The 14522-nt window shown below is 39.6% G+C and overlaps 1 protein-coding gene across 3 annotated transcripts in view; it reads left to right on the top strand.

The window, feature by feature from the left end:
* Nucleotides 1–14522, top strand: part of PPP2R5E (protein phosphatase 2 regulatory subunit B'epsilon) — a 149333-nt gene that overhangs the window by 130334 nt on the left and 4477 nt on the right. For all 3 annotated transcript variants that reach the window (XM_061180885.1, XM_061180886.1, XM_061180884.1), the window contains 5 exons: nucleotides 1400–1453; nucleotides 1556–1606; nucleotides 3341–3460; nucleotides 7744–7871; nucleotides 9984–10085. In XM_061180885.1, coding sequence (XP_061036868.1) covers nucleotides 1400–1453; nucleotides 1556–1606; nucleotides 3341–3460; nucleotides 7744–7871; nucleotides 9984–10085 — 455 coding nt within the window. The remainder of the gene's footprint in view (nucleotides 1–1399; nucleotides 1454–1555; nucleotides 1607–3340; nucleotides 3461–7743; nucleotides 7872–9983; nucleotides 10086–14522) is intronic.

Genomic DNA, 14522 nt, shown 5'->3' with positions numbered 1-14522 from the left:
CAGTGTTTCGTTGATATTGTTATTTACTTAATTTACACAAACAAAACGCTTGTTAAAGTTTAAAATATTCCCCAAGGCAAATAAAAATGTGTCTATATTTTCCTATGTATAGGAGTGTCATGGGAATATTTTTCAAGTGGGAGGAGCATTTGTTTAATCATATCATTTTACAGAGAGAACTTAGATACTTGCCCAAGTTCACACAATTATATACTGAACAGGTTGCGTATAATAAAATGTAATGGGCTTTTCAGATTTGGACCTTTGGACATGTGTAATCATTTTGGGATGTTCTTGAATCTTTTAGCTCATCCTCATTTTGCATTAGTCTCTCCTTGCCCTTTGCCCCCTCTTCTAGTTCATGCACCATTCCTTTCTCACTTTCTATATACAAATAACACTCTCACAAGTAAACAAATCAATCAGTGTTTTCACTTACTTTTATTTTTAGCCTCCATTACTTTAAAAAGCATACCCTGTCTAGTCCCCACTCTAATTTCCCTGCTAACACTGCCTTGCATGGTAAGCATGTCACTAGGAGGTAGATAAATGATCTAGTGGCATTTTAATTTTACCAGTTCAAACCTCTGACGCCCTCCTCCTTGCAATGGGAATGTTTTGAGTTTGCGTAAAAATGTAACACATTTTTCAGAGTGGTGTTCCTCTTTAAATGTGAAATGCTGTGTTTCGAGGAAAAATTAGTCCATATGCTTCTAATTTAGAACACCATCAAAATGTTGTTTTGCAAGAGTGGATTTCTTGTCCAAGAATCTTTACGAGCCCTTTTGCAGATCTTGTCTCTAGTTTTTGAAATAGGATATCACACTTCATGATCATTTACAAATTCTTACCTCGATGAGTTAGCATCAGATGTAGAACTCTTCGTGTTTGTCCAGGGCTCTACCTGTGGCAGGTACAACCTTTTATCTTTCCATGAAGCTGCTTCAGTTTGCGTGTGCCATTTCATGCCACCAGCAATGTTTTTAGTAAGTGCCTGCTTCTCATGTAGGACTCTTCTGGAACCACAGTAAAACCCAATGCTGTTGATGTTCCAGCAAAGAGAAAAGAAGCCCATGAGATGTAGCTCAAACTATATGTAGATGAGATACTTTCAGAATATACTGGATGTGCTGTTTCACCTCTGCTTTTCATTAGCTGAATATTTCATGTCCCAATATTCTTTTTAAAAAAACTTCCCTGGAGCCTTGTTAGTGTCAATCTTTGGCTTGAAAAAGTAGCTTCATATTTTGCTTTATATATACTTTATTTAAAAAATGAATTGAATGTGAAGTTATTAAAACCAGACTCTGGAAACTTTTTAGGGCTTTTTAATAATACATCTTTGAGCCCTGAGTATATAGAATTTCCAGTTTTGTCTTTTGTCTGTTTCTTTCTCCAGCTGGCATATTGCATAGTACAGTTTCTGGAGAAAGATCCTTCACTCACAGAACCAGTAAGTATTTTTTCCATAATTTCAAAAAACTTCAGAAAGACCACTTTTCATGGCGTATATAAGAAAATTAACTGCAATTTGTTTTTCTCCTTTTCATTTTAGGTTATTAGGGGATTAATGAAATTTTGGCCCAAAACATGTAGTCAAAAAGAGGTAAGTGTTCAATGTCAGTGTGTTAATAGCTTACTAGAGCACTGAGATAATAAGCATGTGTAAAAATGCATTATCTCCTCTAATCCTCATTGTAACTCAGCAAGGCAGGACTGTAAATATTCTCATTTTACTAGTTATGAAATTGCTATTTAGAGGTTAAGTAGCCTGCCTGGGTGTGCTAAGTACAGGTGATTAGGCCACAACCTGCCTCCCTGATTCCTGAACCCTGGGCTTTCACCCTGGGCTGCTCAGCCCTGGGTAAGCCCAAGGCAGACCCCAGTCATGTGTCCAACTGTCTAGCTCTAGTGATGTCCCCTTCCTAGTGACCACCTACATAATATGAAGGTTTTGCTGTCACTGTTGATAGATGCTACAGCAAGCTGCCCCAATACCTACTTTAAAGCATCATGTAGGTGGGATCTTACTATGTACAATCTTAAAATATATTACAGACCTTTAGTTTCAGCTGTTCACAGGTGGCCCTGGAAATCTCTGATCTACAATCATTTGTACTTTTGCCAAGACCTAAGTGGGCATGTGCTGTGTGAGGTTGCTGTGGAGAAAGTGAGGCTCTTAGCTTCGTGGTGAGCCTTGCTGGGCCCCAGATCTGCACCCACTTTTCTGAAAGGTTAGAAACCATATGGAAAATGGCCCAGAAACAAAGGTCAGCTGTTAGTTTTTCATTTGGAGAGTATTTTGGAAGAACTTCAGAATGTTTCTTAACAAATGGCAAGGCTCGACTCTATTTCGCTTTTAACGGAAACACCCTCCTTCTCAAGTCAGCTACGATTCTCCAGAACCCTACTTTACACATTTTCAGAAAATCATCTAATTTCTTAATACCTGTTAGGTAAGATTAAACTATGCATTGCTACCCAGATGCATCTCAAGATATGAAAACGTCATTTTTCGTACTTTAATTGCAGGCTTAATTTTTTTTCTAGGCAGTTATTTCTTCATACCTAAATAGGAAAGTGGTTTTTATTTCTCTGTCAGTTTTCCATTTTATTTAAAACAAGTGACCCTACTATTGATTTGACTCCATTTTGTGATCTAAAAGCTCTGGGTTTGGAGGCAGATGGTACTGAGGTCACAAGATTCATTGTGCTCTGTAGCGAGTGAGTGCGTTCCTAAGTATACGTGTGTAAGTGTGGAGATTGGGTCCGTGCGTGCTGAGGGCTTGAAAGTGGTGTGTGTGTGTGGCTGAACCGCCTCATTTGTGTCTCTCCGACTTTGTGTGTTCTGCGAACTGGTGTCTCTTAGAGGAGCGCCCAGCACATAGCAGGGGCTGTAAATGTTCGGCAAATATCTGCATGTGCTGCCTCCGTGAGCTTTGTCCATCGTGCAGGAGGGCTACTTGCCCACTGTTTTAAAAATATGGATGAGGGGAGGAGAGCCCCAAAGGGATAGTCCCGTTTCCCAGGGCCCTGCTGCAGTGTGTAAGTACCCCTCATTCTGTATAATAGATGTAGCACATAGAATATTTTTTCCAAAGTAAATAGAATCACATTTTCAGTGCCATAGGGAATTTGTTCTTAACAAGTACTCTCTGGTGAATTCCTTGTGAAATGAACATCTAACATAAGTTAAACCCTGATTTGTTTTGTTCATGTTTGGTTTTATGTGTAAATTTTCATTATATTAAAACTGTGCAAAAACCCTCATTAATCCACATTGTCCATATGGATTTTTTAATCAAGCACCTGACACTTTGTGTTTTGCATGTACTTCCAGGTCATGTTCCTTGGGGAGCTGGAAGAAATATTGGATGTGATTGAACCTTCACAATTTGTTAAAATCCAAGAACCTTTGTTTAAACAAATTGCCAAGTGTGTCTCTAGCCCCCATTTTCAGGTTAGTAATAAGAGGGCGTGAGCCAGAGTGGCTTATACAACATGTATTATTTTGGTAAAGTTTCACTGGTATTGAAAGAAATGTAATGGACACTAACTACCTGTTGTTTTTATTGGCTGTTTTTTCACACGATGACAATACTTTTGGTAATCACCACCTTCATCTTAACACTTGCTACATGACAGCCACTGTGATGGTGCTTTCTGCCCAGTAACTTGAATTCTCATGACCACTCTGCAAGGAGGGCATTATGATTTTTACAGATGTAAACACTGACCCTCAAAGTGGTAAAATAACGTCTCAAGTAAAAGGGCTGAATAAGAGGTGAACTGGTAGGGCTCCTGTAGTGTGTAGGAGAGAATGCTGAATAAAGCTTAAAAGAAAAAGAGAATGCTGACATTCTATACTGTGCTAGATGTTTTACATACATTACTCCTAAACTTCAGATTATCCTCTGAGGCTTCCCCCCCACTTTCTAGATGAGAAAAATGAGGCTCAGAGAATGATTTGCTCAAGTTCCCCAGTTAACAGGGAGTGGGGAGTCCCATAGGCGTAGCTTCTGGTGAAAGCCCGTGCCCTTCCTGTGGCACCACTCTGCCTCCTTGTGGCCGCTCTGGGAGAACACAGGGAGGGTGAGCCTGGGCAACCCTTTTCTCGACTGGGGACATTTTAGCAGTGCTGTGGGACCCACACTGGGGAGAAGAAGGTGATCTTGGGTGAAACACGTTAGGTTTTATACTTTGGCTGTCTCACCAAAGGTCCAAGTCACAGACCTAGAGAATTGACTCTTTATATACTGCCTGTTGATTTGAAGAGACTGTTCAGATTGTAGTTGGCAGCACAGAACCCCATTGCTAACATGGGGGACTTGATGGTGGACTTTTCTCTGAGCTGTCATTATCCTGCATAGTTAGAGACACTTGCTGTAGTTGTTGTTTTAATTTTTGACCTAAAGACATCTTAGTATGTCAAGTCAGTGATCTTATGACAACCTTGCAATTGTACCACAAAGCCAAAACAAACAAACAAACAAAAAAAGAGTAGAAACCTTTACATGAACCATTACCTTCAGATGATATGACACGTCTAGATTTTTTTTAAAATGCGGGACACTGTGTAGATGTTTTACATGTTACACGTGGCCTGTGGTGCTCAAATATCTGGATTGTTTACCTTATTTTTCAGTTTGTATCATGTGTTTGTGGTAATGGAGGGCAAAGAGCGGACTCTCTTTTCAGATGAGCACCACCAGGGAGCCGTAAATGAAGCTCAGAAGCTTAGAAAGGAGACAGAGTGTCGTAATTAGCTAAGGCTGTGTCTTAGGGCTACTCTAACAAAATACCACAGACTCTGGTGGCTTATAAACAACAGAAGTTTTTTCTCACAGTCCTGGAGGCTGGCAGTCTAAGATCAGGGTGGCAGCACAGTTGGGTGAGGGCTCTCTTCCGGGTCGCAGACTTCTCGCCGTATCCTCACATAGTGGAAGGGGCTAGGGACCTCTTGGGAGCCTCTTTTAAAAGGCACCAATCCCACCATCTTTGGAGGTTAGGATCTCAACGTAGGAGTTTTGGGGGGACACAAACATTTAGACTGCAGCAGGCTTCCATAACAGAACACCCCACACTGTGTGGCTTAAACAACAGGAATTGATTTCTCATAGTTCTGTAGGCTGGAAGTCTGAGATCTGAGTGCCAGCGTGGTATACTTCTGTGAGGGCTCTTTCTGGCTTGCACATCTTCTCACTGTGTCCTCACATGGCCTTTCCCTCCTGCATGCTGAGGAAAGAGAAGGAAATCTCGCTCTTCCTCTCCGTGTAAGGCCACCAAGCCTATCGTATTAGGGCCCCACCCATATGACCTCATTTAACCTTAATTAACTCCTATCTCCAAATGCACTCACACTAGGGGTTAGGGCTTCAGCATTTGGATTTCCTGCAGGAGGGGGAGATGGGGATGGAGGTAGGGGGGTGGGGACACAATTCAGTCCATAGCAGAAGGAAAAAGAATTTTAAATTCCTTGACAGAAGTAAAACTGAGAACAAAAGAAAGAAGGAGAGTAAAGAAGTTCTTTTTTCATTCATTGAGTGTTCATTGGTTCATCCAGCAAACATTTATCGAGTGTCACTCTGTGTAGTCAGATGCCGCTCACTACTTGCCCAGGTGTGGCACTGGGGTTAGAAGGCTGTGAGCTAGAGACACTGCACTGTGTGTGTGCGGGAAGACAGTGGGTTCCAGGAAAGTAGTGGTTCTGTCCTGCTGTCAGACATGCTAATTTTCACTTTGCATAAACAGTGCCTTTCCTCTTTAAAGGGCTTAGCTGGATACTGACTTTCTTTCTGTAAGTGATTTTACATATTGATAAGTAGATCCGTAGAGCTTAGGATACTTACTGGCATTAAGTAGCAGGTAAATACTAGACTCGTAGTTGGATACAGGAGAAGCCTAGGTCTCTCTTCCTTTACCAGCATTCCCTTGTGGCCTCTTTAGAAGTTTCTCCTATGGGCTGTTTTCAGAGCAGCCTCATCCCCGTTCCTCCTCTTCGCCCCGCCCTTCCCTTTCCTCGTGCTCTACCTGCCTCAGCCACACGTGTGCTTCGTGTTTCTAGACACGTTGTCCATGTTGGTGCCTCTGCCCCCCTTTCCTGTAATTCCTTTGGCCTGGAATGCCCTTTGCTTCTTTCCTTCATCCTTCAAAGCCCAGCTTAGATGCTATGGCCTACGGTACATTTCTGCCACTCTTCCTCTCCCCCGAGTCATCTGGATTGTTCTTTCTGCTCTTTCCTCTGGCACTTTATTTCTAGATCTGATACAGCATCTATCACAGTTCACGTTGGATTGGGGATCGTGGAACCCCCTTTCCCTACCAGCACACGAGCTCCATAGGGATAATGGAGTGAAGAGGTGAAGCAGGGACTTAGGGGTCTGTCACTTGCTAGCCATGTGACCTTGAGGCTATGGCTTATCTCCTCTGAGCCTCAGTTTCCTCATTTGCAAAATAGAAATAATGGTACCTACTCTGTGTGTTGGTTGTGAGGATTAAATGAGAAAATATATAAGTGAAACACTTACCACAGTGCCTGGCATATAGTAAACATTCAATAATAGTGAATTATTTTCTTTGTACTCTCAGTGTCTAGTGCCTTATGAGACCCAGGATTTTTTTGTGAACCAAATTGAATAATGTAAATGGAAAGGTTCTAATTTCTCAGAGTCTATTGGTGGGCACAGGTTGTACCATTTTATTAAATTAAGTGATTACATTTAAGTTAAATTTAAATTTATTTAATTAAAACATAATTTCTTAATCTGTATGAATAAAAGAAGCCACTCTTTTTCCCCTTTCCCCATATAACTACTCTTTTTAGAGGTTTTTAGATTTTTTTTTTTTGAGACTTTGGTTTATTGGAATTATTATTGTTATTTTAGATTACTTTTTAGATTTTTTTTTTGAGGCCTTCCTCTGAATTCAGAGAGTCAGTTGATAAATGTGGCAGTCAGAAAAAAGGGGTCTGAGATAGCAAGCAAATGTACGTACAGCCAGTATCCCTGAGTCCTAAACTGAGTGACTTCCTCCTGGGTTACCCAGTTCAAAGGAAGGGACCAGAAATGAACTCTGGAAAGAGTCTGGGCACTAGACTCACATCCCAGTTTATCACTGACTAGCAGTGTGACTGTGGCCAGGTTCCCGATCTCTCTGACCCTCAGTGCCCTCTTCTGTACAGTGGTTCCCACTCCTTGGATGGTGGTAAGGCTGACACATTCTGCCTGCAGGGTGGGCACAGTGCCTGGCCATAGGAGGTGCTTAGCAAATGCGCCTGCTCTGCAGGGATGGGCAGCTGGGTTTTCTTCAGCAGCTGCTGACTGAAGGCCAGCCACGCGCTGCGCCTTGTGGTTGATCTACAGTGTGCGGGAGGAAAGAGGTGAGCCAGGAAGGGGATTAAAGTGATGGGGAAAACAGTGTAGCATATAGAAGTAGGGTGAGGGTGTCTGGAGCTTGCGAGCTGTGTAGGGAAAATGTGGAATCAGATGAAATGGGCATTGTTAAAGGAGAATATAAAGAAGTAGGTAGGAAAACTTCTTTTTCTTCCCCAAATTGATGAACCACTTTGGAACTTTCTGAAAGATTTTAAACCTCCAAAAATGTAAAGTGTGATTAATATTTAATTTTATACTTGATTTAATGATATTAAGATAGTCTTAAAATACTTTTGTTTGAAGAGATTATAATTTTGTTTTATCTTTGTCTTTCGCTCTCTCTTAACATTTTATTTTTCTTTTCTCAAAGGTGGCGGAAAGGGCACTCTATTATTGGAATAATGAATACATCATGAGTTTAATAGAAGAAAACTCTAATGTCATCCTTCCCATCATGTTTTCCAGTCTTTATAGGATTTCAAAAGAACATTGGAATCCGTAGGTTTTCACAGTTTTCCCCCTCTGTCCCTCCCTCCTCCCCTTCCTTCCTTCCTTGCTTCCTTCCTTCTTCCCTCCCCCCTCCCTCCATCCCTCCTTCCCTCCTTCTCTCTCTCCCCCTCCTTTGGCCTCTCTTCCTCCCTCCTTCTCTTTTGCTTAATAAAATGTCTTGTATGTATGCTATGTGTCAGATGTTGTGCTTGATGCTGAAGATAGATATGTGAAAAGATAAAATCCCTACATTTTAGAAATTCACTGACTGGTTGGGGAGACCCACAAATAAACAGATATTTTATAAAACAGTGTTTTAAGTGCTGTTGTATTCAGATATCTGTTTACTTGAGGGCTTCTTGACCTGTCTGTGAATGTAGTGGAGGTATTTTGGGGATGCTCTGGATCAAGAGGAGAAGTTTGTGGATATCGATAGGGTGATGATGCTCAAACGGAATCTTAAAAGAATTTGGCAGGTGGATGGGATGGAGAAGTCCATTCAGATAGTGGGTCTACCCATCACAGAAAAAAGTCACAAAATGGTAAGAAGCACCTGTCATGTTCTGAGACCTGTGAATTTGGGAGGGCTGAAGCACAAGGGCTTTTGGGGAGGTTGCTGGAAGATAGGGTTAGAAAGTGGAGTGGTGCCCACGTGAGTCTTCACCAAGTGGATGATAAGGAAACACTAAAGAGTTGTAAGAAGGGAAGTGCTCTGAACTGATTTGCATTTTAACAAGAGCCATTTCTTAAAAACCAGTTCAGTCACTATATGGGTTCTCTAGGGGGAAAAACATTTTAAAATGTTCAAAGAGGAGTTTATCATCTAGTCTTATGAAAGTTAAAGCATTCTGTATTTGAAGAGCTTTACATATTTCTCTGTGGAATAGAAAGAAAATTTAATGTGGCATTAAAAATTAGAGATAATTTAGTATATTCGTAGTATGTTTGTCTAAAAGTTTTACATACAGCTATAAAATACCATATTTCTTACTTTTCACATTTGTCAAATCTTATGACTAAAACTTATAAAAATAAAGAGCTAGCAGACAAATCTCATTATGTAGATAGCCTCTGGAGAACCTAGAGAGTGCTTCTAGCAAGTGTCTGTAACTGCTCAGTAGATTGTATTTGGCTCTTCTCCATCACTGCCCATCCTATTTGAGAAGGTCGTTCCCCATAAGTTTCCCTTTTAATGGACACAGGGCAGAAGCAACACAGCAAGTCCACTTTCTTATAAATGTTTTAGAAACATCAAAGCCAGGGTTTACTATATGGCCTAACTTTTACCAATGCCTTTTTCAATGGTATTGGAAACACACTAAAGGGAAGTAATGTCGTGTAGTTTTGAAAAGGGCAATGTTATTTAGACTCCAGTCTGAAGATACCAAGCCCGTCATGGCAGAGTCCTCACATTGCCAAGAGCTTATTCTTCCACTGGATAAGCATAGGCAGCCGTTTGGCTCTTTAGCTGTTTGGTATTCCACAGCTAGTAGCAGCCATCACCAGCTTGCCAGTTACCTTACCAGCCTGTGTATTGGGTCAGCAAGGGGACTAAGGAGTGGATGGACTGATGCAAATCCCAACTAGAGACATAACTCGTAGTAAACTGCCCAGCTTACAGAGGCTTGGTATCATCTTTGAATATGAATTATAGATATATAAAATTTGTTACCATGGGAACAGCCTTTGATTTTGATGAATTATGTATATTATCACTTTAAAAATAAAATTCTATGCAAATTCAGGTCTCGAAGGTTGGTCCTACCACAGGTGCTCATTTTTAAGGTGAAGTTGCTTTATTTTTATGCTTGCCTTTTTATTAAATGAAATTAACAAGTGCCCACAGGCAAGTCTATTCTGGGTACCCATAATTAGGAGGGCAAAATTAGATTTTGTTTTTCTAATCCTGCCAAGCCCTCAGAAAGATATCTTACCTAAAGAATGTAGCTCTCTTGATGTGGAAGTGAATCGTAGGTCATTTCTAGTTGTTCCAACTAAAAAGGCATGGAGACTATGCAGCGTGAGGAGCTCGTTCAGATAAAGGCTGTACATCCGCTTTCTTCATTCAGCATCCCATTATGTAGGACTAACCAATACGTTCCCTTCTCTCTGTGCTTCCAGGGCTATCGTGGCGTTAGTGTACAATGTGTTGAAGGCGTTTATGGAAATGAACAGCACCATGTTTGATGAGCTGACAGCCACATACAAGTCAGATCGTCAGCGGTAACTTTTTAAAGCTTTTTTGTCAGCCGTGCATATACTATTGAGTTCTTTTTTTGCTCTTTGCTGAAGTTGCCTAATTGTACCTGAAATCCTAAGCAGCAAATTTTATTTATTTCCATATTCGTTTTCGCATGCTCATTAGCTGTGACTTTATTAGTCTGCCACTGGGTAACAAAGTGTCATTTTGAAAAAGGCTGCTTTCCTTCTTCCCTTCCGTCATGTTTCTCTTCTGCCTCAGGGTTAAGAGCCTGGCACATAACTGGTATTTCCGGTCCACTTAAGGGGACCATCAGGTAGTTTGCCATCTGGAGTCACTCCCATTCTGAACTAGAATGGGGCTGATTTGTACTTCACTCCAGCAGCAGGAGAGATGAGGCACCGTTTTTGTTTAGCCCTTTGGCCCAGAACTTACTTTCTATACTAGAAGCCAACAAACTTCTTATGATTTAGAGAGCAGTGAAAAGAACAAGGAGGTAAAGTGTATTATACAAATCTTGAAATGTTTAAGATCAAAGGGGAGCAGAAACCAGTTGAACTCTTTATAGTAAATGCTCTGGTTTAGTAGGCCTTCCTTGAGTTCATTTACATGATTCTTCAATTTTGTTATTTCTTGTTCAATGTGTTCACTTTCCAAAAGATGTTGTCTTAGTCCGTTTGGGCTGCTATGACAAAAGACCACATTATGGGTATTTTATGGGTAGCTTATAAAGAACAAAAATGTATTGCTTACAGTTCTGGAGTCTAGAAGTCCAAGAGCATGGCACCAGCATGGTTGGATGAGGGACCTCTTTCTGGTTCATAGCTGGTCTCACTATGTCTTCACATGGTGGAAGGGACGAGGGATCTCTGTGGGGTCTCTTTTATAAGAGCACTAATCCCATCCATGAGGGCTCCACCCTCATGACCTAATCACTTCCCCAAAGCCCCACCTACTAATACCGTCACCTCTGTGGGTTAGGATTTCGGCATATAAATTTTGGGGGCACACAGATATTCAGACCCTGGTTTGATATACTTGGAGAGATTGAGGAAAGTCTGGAGAGCTTGTTAGTAGTTGAGCCTCTGGGTTGGCTTTTCTCATCCAGAAGAAAATGTCAGCTTTGTGTATATCATAAAACCACGGACCTGCAAGGATCCCAGAGTTTTCATACTCAAGACCTGGCTGAACCTCCTGAGCAAAACTTTCTGTGGTTCCCTTGCATCTTTGCCCAATTTTTAATGTGTTACTTGGATTTTAGATAAAAAGAGCAATGAAAGGAAAGGTTTGGTGGCAGGGACAAAGGACCTTCACAGTGATTTTTTTTTTTAATTACCAGGATGCAGTATAGAAAAGCGACTTAATTATGGAATATGGCAAGTGTTTAATGGTAGAGAGAAGAGACTGAGGTTTTTTATGCCACATTGAAATAAATACCAGTTATTGGATATGTTGTACCATACCTAAAGAACTTTTAATTTACTATACAGTATTTATAGTTGCTGCAAATCATTAAATTTATAGTAACCCTCCATGTTCCAAACTTAAATTAAAATCTTTAAAAAAATGTTATTTAAGTAAAGGAGATACAGGATACATTTTTATACTGTGACATACAATTAAGGAGTGCATTGTACATAATATCCTTTCTTTTATAGTAAGTAAAAACCCATTTTTATTGTCCTAGTTGAATAAGGATTAAATCTGTAGAATTCCATTAAGACGATTAAAGACCTTATTTCTAAAATATTCAAATCGATTGAATTAAATTCATTCATTTCTGTTGAATTTCAGAACTGTTTTCTGATCATTTATCATTTAAACTAAATAGGCTGAACTCTTGAAAAAGATAGGAATGAACCAAGGGGACCAGGAATAGACACTATGAAGCTGATTCTGGTAATCTGGTATATTAAAGCGACTTATAGTGAGTGGACTTTCTTAATGACAGAAGGGTTTTTTTAAAGCCAGGGTAATATTTTGTCAAGTGAGCAATAGAAGGTTGTACTGAATAGTTGGAAATACTGGTTTTTCCATGGATGTGGGAAGAGAAAAAGAGACTAAAGAGATTTATTTGGTATTGTTAGACAAGAAATGAAAGGAGGATTTCACTTCCGGAAGGCAAGAAGTAACTAACTGTTTCAGTTCAGATCAAAATTTTTTAAGTATTACAAATCTGAAAACAGGTGGGTGGAGTAAGTAACACTGATAGATATTGATACATATGCCAACATTAGTGCTCTGTGAAATTGAAATTGGAAGAGAGTTTGACATTATCCCTAGTATGACAACTTGGTGGAGTTTTAAATTGCCACCTACAGGGAGAGAGAAAAGTGGGAAAGAATGGGGGTGACAGAAGCTATCTCAGAAATATTTAGGATTTTTGAAGATAAAGTTGTCAGTGTAAAAGATGTATGATAACTCAGCAAGAAGTTCATCTGGAAGAAAAGCCCCACAGGATAGACTGCAATGATTGCCATGCAACTCTTGATCAAAGGCTCATGAAATGCTTCAATAACAAGATGAGTGTTTTAATCATGTCAGCACTTAATTTAAACTGCAGATTAGGGCAGTGAGAACCTAACATATGTTTAAGCTGTTTTTTTAGTTGGATAAGGTCTCTAAGCCCTTGCTTACCATCTTCTTCCTCCTCCAAATAGGAAGATCAATATGCATTGAAACTCAGCAGGATCTGTAGAATTTACTTTTAAATCAGTGTTCTGTGATAACATTTATTTAGACCTAATATTATCCCCAGACTGTACTGAGAAACCAAAAGTGGTAATTTACCAAACAGCTTGCTTTACAGTTAAGAATCTAGTATCCATAATGGTTGGAGAATTATCTAATCTTGCCCTTGTTACCCTATAAATAAAAATTTTCAGGATCAAAATTACCAAGTAGATAATTGTTTGAAAAACTATTACACTCACTGAAATTCATATTGTGCAGATTGTATTTGAGCTGGTTGGAACTAGTTGTAGTAAACAAGGCTTAAATTACCGAAATAATAATTATAAAATGATAATATTAATTACCATATTATATAATTAAATGTTCCCTCAATACTCTAGTGGAATGAGGTTATAAAATTCCTTAGATATTTCTAGAGACCTTTTGGCGGGGGGGATGAAGATTAATTTCTGTTGCTGTAGATATCAATATAACTTTAAAAAAATTGGTGACAATAAAAAATATGAGGCAATGGAATTATATACACATTTCACTTAACCTATGTGGATTTCCTTCCCTGAGTACATATTGTACTGTAGTGAAGTACAAAATTCTTACTTAAGTGAAGTTAAATTCTTACCAAGTGAAGTTGCACAAGGACCATAATCTGCCATGCCTGGGGTGGCAGAGCCCCTGTTTTCAGGATTTATCTGAATTTATGGATTCACAAATGTTATCTGGGTCTGCTGTTTACTGGTTCATCACAACATGAAGAAACTAGGGACAGTGTAGTGAATTATTTTTAATAAATATGAAATTACTTAATGTATAGTATAGCCATGTATTCCTGGTTTGTGGACTTACTACTTCATTGACGTTAAAGTTAACATTCTTTATTTTATAAAAATATGGTAATCTAAAAATGTCCTTGGCAAAATAAAATTTGTTTACCCTATCTATCTATCTATCTACCTATCTATCTATCTATCTATCTATCTATCTATTTATTTTTGGCTGTGTTGGGTCTTCGTTGCTGCGTACAGGCTTTCTCTAGTTGCGGTGAGTGGGGGCTACTCTTCGTTGAGGCACCCAGGTTTCTCATTGCGGTGATTTCTCTTGTTGCAGAGCACGGGCTCTGGGCACACGGGCTTCAGCAGTTGTGGCGCGCGGGCTCTAGAGCGCAGGCTCAGTAGTTGTGGCGCTCAGGCTTAGTTGCTCCACGGCATGTGGGATCTTCCCGGACCAGGGCTCGAACCTGTGTCCCCTGCATTGGCAGGTGGATTCTTAACCACTGTGCCACCAGGGGAGTCCCTACCCTATTTTGAACATCTAGTTTTTTGGTAAATTTTACCAAACAGTGAAATCTGAAAAGTCTGGAAGTCATTAGTCAAATTGATCTTGAGCCAAATTTGAAGGCTTGGAACATTAAAAATTTAATACCCAGTAATATCAACAAAGTTCTGTCCAGAATTAAGACTGAAATCACAGAAGAATGTTTAATTTGTCCACATATATAGGTATAAAATTAGTTAGTAATGTGGATTTTGTGGTTTAATACTTGTAAGAACAAGATTCTGCTAAAGAGTTTACATATACATAATGTAAGAAAAATGAGTAATAATAAAGAGGAAGTATATTTTCTTGACCTACTACATTCTTTGTATCAGTGTCATCTCTAGCAACCCTTTTGAGAAACTATTTGGAGACAAAAAGAAAATCAGATTTGAACTAGACCCAAAGTAAAAATGAATAATGTACCATTGGTTTTAGGCTAACAGATACATAAA

This window comes from Eubalaena glacialis, chromosome 2, assembly GCF_028564815.1.
Source record: "Eubalaena glacialis isolate mEubGla1 chromosome 2, mEubGla1.1.hap2.+ XY, whole genome shotgun sequence".
NCBI classification, from domain to species: domain Eukaryota; kingdom Metazoa; phylum Chordata; class Mammalia; order Artiodactyla; family Balaenidae; genus Eubalaena; species Eubalaena glacialis.
This window is presented reverse-complemented; position numbering and strand designations above follow the sequence as displayed.